A 5,856-nucleotide genomic window follows, 5' to 3' on the forward strand; every position below is an offset into this window, starting at 1 on the left:
TGATCGATCTATAGAATACGCACGTTTACATTACATGTGACTAGTGGACAAATAGAGAATTCTCTGGTTATATGCACTGTTGTCACCTTTGAAGTGTTCATCGCACTTCGGGTGGTGCGATCGTGGCCGTTCTGCACTTTCGAATGTCGTCTCTTCATGTCAGTAGCAATCGATATGCCACGCTGGTGCGGGCTCTACATTCTGTTGTATAAGTTCACCTTCAGTTTGGTTACATATTATCGCTGTGTCTCTCTTAGATTATCAGAGTTGCCATGTCATTTTGTCCAGTAGGAGTAATTGAGACGCTGAATTGGAGCAGCTTCTGCGTTTCGTTTTGGGTTTCTCGAGTTATATTGACAATGGGTTTACTGTAGCTACGTGCCCTTTTTGACATATCGACTCATATATACTCGATCGTTTGCTACCATGATCACACTGTCAGGCGTACAGTTATTATGATCAGCAGCAGATGCAGGGATATGCCGGCCAGGGATATCCTGGTGGACAAGCATACGCTGCTCAACAGTATGCTGCACAGCCTGACCCGGCGCAATGGGGGGCGGCAACAGCCTACGATCCCAACAGTGGCATGTATGGTGCACAGGCTGCTGGAGGCATGTACTACAATCCACCAACGTATAGGGTATCTATGGGACAGGGAGAGGAAGAGCCCATGTATGTGAATGCTAAACAGTACCACCGAATTCTGAAGGTATGACTCTATATGTCAGGGGTCGAGATTCCATTCAGTTGTCGTTAGCTTGGTCTATGTTGGTATGAACAGTTATACAATTGTATGAGTTTGTATGGGTTGCTTCATTACATTGAACTAATTGGTGTCGGGTGTTATGCGCGATGTTATTTTTGCGTATCACGTGGGTTGGAGGATTATATCTGAGTATCTCGGTTCCCCATGTTAGCTTGAGGTCGTACCCATTATTTCCTTGCGCTTTGAAATCAGTATCTATATTTCTTTTTGTTCACTGTTGATCACATACCTTACAGAGGAGGGAAGCGCGGTCTAAACTTGAACAGAAGTATAAAATAGAAAGGGGTCGTCCCGGGTTTATGCATCAGTCGCGTCACAAACATGCTCTGAGAAGAGTAAGAGGACCAGGTGGCCGTTTCACAAAGAAGTACGTAGCCTTCGTTTTAACTTCCTTTGTCGATGATCTTCCCTGTAGTTCTGTTGAATATATGGATAATCACAGCCTTCTAACTATTCAACTTTTTTATACCTATTTATTTTAATTAGGGGCGAAGACGAGGACGACGATGAAAACTCACAAACAGGTGCTAGCAGTGTTAACATGCCGTCAGACTTGCACGCTAATAATTCAAATGCTCCCACCAACCAGTCGAGTTGAGATCCGTGGTCTCAAGAATAGTCAGAAATATAACATTTAGATATAGTCTTAAAGACATCTTACATAAGCGTTGTACTGTTGCGCCCTCAATCTGTTAACAAAAATTCGCTACGGACGATTATTCCCGCGAGGAGAATTTACAAGAAACGAAATAAAATTTTATTAGAACCAGTATGATTTGGTAGACACTGTAATGCAGTGTGTAAGCTTGACTGACTATAGGCTCCGGGAAAGACATAGTTTCAAAAGCGGAATATGTTATCCTCGAACCCATTGCGCTTATGATAATATAATTTGACTGAAAGGTTAACTCGGAAAATGATCTCCAGATTGTGAAATCATAGTATGACCCTCAACAATTGGAATTAATCTAAAATACGGCTGACGGACTGGAACAGAGTATATGTGTACTATTTAAAAAAAAAAATATTTGTGGAAGATGGACTGACTATGGCCTCTATGACAAAAAGTTAGTATCGAAAGCGGAACAGGTTATTCTCGAACCTATTGCGCTTTTGATACTACCTTTTGACTTGAAGTTTGACTCGAAAATGTTAAACCGAATGTGTGGAATCATAGCATGACCCTAGAGAGTAGAAACAATAAAATACGGCTGTCGGACTAGAATAGAGTACATATATACCGTTTGTCTATTTCTTGTGCAAGCTTGACTAATTAAAGCCTCAGTATCAAAAGTGGAATAGATTATTCTCGAACCTATTGCACTTTTGGTACTGACATTCGGCTTAAAGTTTGGCTCAGAGAATGTTACCCCGAATATGAAATCATAACATGACCTTTAAAAAGTAGAAACAATAGTAAAACACTGCTGACGCACTAGAACAGAGTGCATGTATACTATTTATTTATTTCGCGATAAGTCCTCCAGAGGCTCTAGCTCGGCCACCAACCGGCCGAGTATATGGTCACGGAAGGGAGATGACTCAATGAATAAACTTTTTATCGTGAGCCCGACTCTACGTCGAGCTATGGTGTTTCAAACTCGAGATATGTTGGGCATTCTTACATGATACTGGTTGCAGCAGTGTGATGTTTTAGCTAGCCAGAGCGAACAGATTGCTTAGCCAGCAAGTACAGATTAACATATAAACAGCTAAGCTCCCATCTAGCCAACTTCCGAAGAAAGAACACATTCATTTTATTGAGCACAGTCCAGTGAACCTTCATTGTGTATATTTGACGAGTGAAGTATTCGCTTGTAGTGATGCAGTCCCTGCGAGCCTTGGCAGCTTGTTAAGAAAACTTATAGACTCCCGGCCCTCACCAACGCGCGGGATTTTGAGTGTCAGCTCTGTGACTTTTAAGTCTTCTTCCAACTTGGGTCGAAATTGCTGTAGACGGAAACAGACAAAGAAGTGGTTGAGCCAGAACTCGCTAGCAGAAAAGAAACACTTAATAAGAACCTTTGTTAGAAAGACAGATTGAAAAATAACGCCACAACTGACCATCATATAACAGCTAACTATGCGTGCAGGTGAACTGCCTATACTCACCTCTCAAGCCCTTGCCAACACTGGAAATAGTCCGAGTCGACAGTTTCGCAAGTTTCTTCTCCCCACCGGGTGAGTGCTAAACTGAAGCTCGATTCGAACATGAATGCCTAATAGACAGAAGTGTAGTGGAAGAAAGTGAAAATCAAATCAAGCACGACTACAAGTAGTCAAGTACACAGGAAGAAGGGCACTGCTATGCAGCTTGTGATTCAAGTTAATAAACCCGTACACTATTTGGAGGCAAGAATAAAGTACATAGCTGGGCACACACACGCCGCGTACCTATACTATAAACACACGACTCACCTGTGTTCCTTCAGCAACCTTTACGGGATCAAGAGCTTCCGTAGAGGCAATATCATACGTCTTTGCATCCGGACCATGCGGTGTCATGATACTGTGTAAACTACCGCCTCCAGGCAAGAAAGCGCCTTTCTTCGCCTCGTACTCACCCTTAATTAGACCCATGAACTCAGACATGCAATTCCTATGATAATAGGGAGGGCGGAAAGTGTGTTCCTGTACAGCCCATCTCGGAGGGAAGATCACAAAGTCACATACAGCAACCCCAGGGATACCTGACGGTGCAGTCAATACGGTGAATATAGACGGGTCGGCATGGTCGAACAGCGTTGCGTTGATAACCATGAACTTGTCTAGATCGTACTTAAATGGCACATAGTTGCCATGCCAGGCTACCACATCGAATGGACTGTGTTGCATCTTGGCCTGGAACATCGCACCTTGGAATTTGTTGATGATTGTGAACTCACACTCCCTGTCTTCGTATGCCGCTACGGGTGTAAGGAAGTCGCGCGGATTCGCGAGACCATTCGCACCAATTGGGCCCAGGTCTGGAATTTTGTAGTGCACCCCGAATACCTCGCAAACATAGCCACGCACAAGCTTCTCATCGTCAATCTCCACTGCAAACCGAACACCACGGGGTACAACACAGATCTCATTTGGTGGTACGCGCATAACCCCTACCTCTGTGCGGACAGTCAGTGCACCTTGCTGGGGTACAATCAGCATATCTCCGTCAGAGTTGTTGAAAGCTGTGTCTACCATTGATCTGTTGGCCGTGTACACGTGAATGGCCATCCCCCCCATACGTGCTTTGCAGTCACCCGCACCGGCCACTGTAGACAAGCCAGTGATAAAGTCTACATCTTCACTATCCTCTGGCATCTTAAACGGCAGCCATCTGATCTGGTTGGGGTTGGGATCCACATCGTCCCACCGCGTAGTCAGTACTGGCACGGGGTAAGTTCCTGGGTGCCCTACCTCGGGCCGGGTGTACTTTGTAAAGGGTGTGTGCTTCACTGAAGGCCTGATACGGTAGAACCATGTTCGCTTGTTCTCATGCCTGGGCTCAGTAAATGCAGACCCCGACAGCTGTTCAGCGTATAGGCCGTAGGGACATACTTGAGGTGTATTCTGGCCCTCTGGAAGTGCATCCGGGAGAGCTTCAGAAGCAAACTCATTGTTGAATCCAGAGAGGTATTGGAGGTCACCCTCTGTAACGACACCCGCGCAGTGTACCATGGTGATGTATTAAGTGTCTTCAGTGATATCAATAAACTACTAAAGCATTAGCAGCTACTTGTCGGAGATGATACCTGCTTATATATTGAATACTGGGCGATGTGTTTAATTGACTTTATGCTATTTGCGAGGATTTACTACTACGAGGGTCTGAGAGACTGTGACACCTCGGGACATTGGCTGTTTAACAAAATCACAAAACGTATCAGCCACTTTTTGAGTGGTGGTCGATCCCTAATCGCAAAATCTTTGGTGCATCTATCATTCCATTGACGTTCGGTACTTTTATCAGTTTTTGGCGGAAATTAAAGCCAGTGCCTGCGAGACTCGAGTTCTGAAGTTCAGACTTCCCGAGTATATATTTGCGTGGTTGATTGTGTGCCTGTGTGGTGAATTGGTGATAGCTAACGATGTTTTATATACTCGGAGAGTATGGAATATTTCCAAGGGTGTAGTCTTCGTGTGCGCATCACGTATTTTGTGCAACAGAGAGGGCTCTTAAATAGAATACGTTGAGTGTGTAAGATTTGTTTATTTTTTTATGTGGTGAAGTATCTCCCTCTAAATTCGAAGTGGACGAATATTGCTTACACTACAATAGTCGCTTTTTGAAGCATTTATTCTCAAGCTATAATGCTCAAGTAGGATGAAAATATTGTTTTGCGTAGTTCTGTGTTCCTTCTCCTTATCGTATGATACAAAATTTAAGTCCAAAAATCAATCAAACATATGATAGGATGCTTTTCCTGCTTTATTGCTTTCCAATATCAAAAGCTGCACACTTTATAGCCTTTTGTAACGTTCCTTTGATCAATGGCACCAATGGACTTTTAGACTCGATGTCATCGCATCGTACCCTATAGGACAGCAAGAAAGGTCATTTCATACGCTAATAAGTATGGTATTGGTCCTTACTGGCTGTACGCTGATTTCGATATATACGAGCTGTAATGTCCTGTATAAGGGTGCTTCGATACTCACCTCCTTCTCGTATTTGATTCAACTTCAAAATATATTTGAAGGCATTAAATTGTGCGGGCTATCTTGCAGAAACCCATTTCAATTGATTGCAACAATACCATCAGGAAATGTACACAGTTCACAAATGATAAACTTACCATTGCGCATCCATAGCATCATCTGCAGCGACTGGTTCAGCCTGAGAAAATACAGTAAAGTTCAGTACGGCAAATAAAGGCCAATGACGCGAAATCATTTTAGGGTAATATTTAAAGATTGTCGTATGCCTTTACGTTACCTAGTTCCCTTACACACACTATATACATTATATATATATTTATATATGTATATATATATAACACATCATATAATATATATATATGTGTGTGTGTGTGTCTATGTATGTGTGTATGTGTGTGTATGTGTGTGTATGTGTGTGTGTGTGTGTGTGTGTAGTGTGTGTGTGT

The 5,856-nt window shown here is 43.1% G+C and overlaps 3 protein-coding genes across 3 annotated transcripts in view; 1 reads left to right on the forward strand and 2 right to left on the reverse strand.

Annotated features, from left to right (window-relative positions):
• SARC_07473 (hypothetical protein) overlaps positions 1 to 1,541 on the forward strand; it is a 1,567-nt gene extending 26 nt beyond the window's left edge. The window contains exons 1-3 of the mRNA XM_014298587.1: positions 1 to 712; positions 1,006 to 1,136; positions 1,256 to 1,541. The exon at positions 1 to 712 is cut by the window's left edge and continues 26 nt beyond it. Of these exons, the coding sequence (XP_014154062.1) occupies positions 470 to 712; positions 1,006 to 1,136; positions 1,256 to 1,367 (486 nt within the window). The 5' untranslated portion in view covers positions 1 to 469 and the 3' untranslated portion in view covers positions 1,368 to 1,541. The remainder of the gene's footprint in view (positions 713 to 1,005; positions 1,137 to 1,255) is intronic.
• Positions 1,542 to 2,021: 480 nt separating this feature from the next.
• On the reverse strand, positions 2,022 to 4,592 carry SARC_07474 (homogentisate 1,2-dioxygenase). The gene is made up of 3 exons (XM_014298588.1): positions 3,188 to 4,592; positions 2,882 to 2,988; positions 2,022 to 2,719 (listed from the first exon to the last, which is right to left on the reverse strand). Exons 1-3 carry the CDS (start codon positions 4,427 to 4,429, stop codon positions 2,689 to 2,691), a joined length of 1,380 nt encoding a protein of 459 aa, XP_014154063.1. The 5' UTR covers positions 4,430 to 4,592; the 3' UTR covers positions 2,022 to 2,688.
• A 491-nt stretch (positions 4,593 to 5,083) lies between these two features.
• The window catches only part of SARC_07475 (hypothetical protein), a 2,508-nt gene continuing 1,735 nt past the window's right edge, over positions 5,084 to 5,856 (reverse strand). The window contains exons 4-5 of the mRNA XM_014298589.1: positions 5,548 to 5,588; positions 5,084 to 5,286 (exon numbers count right to left, since the gene is read on the reverse strand). Coding sequence (XP_014154064.1) covers positions 5,181 to 5,286; positions 5,548 to 5,588 — 147 coding nt within the window. The 3' untranslated portion in view covers positions 5,084 to 5,180. The remainder of the gene's footprint in view (positions 5,287 to 5,547; positions 5,589 to 5,856) is intronic.

Source organism: Sphaeroforma arctica (assembly GCF_001186125.1).
Source record: "Sphaeroforma arctica JP610 unplaced genomic scaffold supercont1.595, whole genome shotgun sequence".
Lineage (NCBI taxonomy): Eukaryota > Ichthyosporea > Ichthyophonida > Sphaeroforma > Sphaeroforma arctica.

Excerpts from the sequence above, each read along its gene's own strand:
- SARC_07474 (XM_014298588.1), bottom strand. The coding sequence starts at position 4,429 with ATGGTACACTGCGCGGGTGTCGTTACAGAGGGTGACCTCCAATACCTC. Across the intron at positions 2,989-3,187 it reads AGGTTGCTGAAGGAACACAG|GCATTCATGTTCGAATCGAG; the intron begins GTGAGTCGTGTG and ends TCTGTCTATTAG. Across the intron at positions 2,720-2,881 it reads TGTTGGCAAGGGCTTGAGAG|CAATTTCGACCCAAGTTGGA; the intron begins GTGAGTATAGGC and ends TTCCGTCTACAG.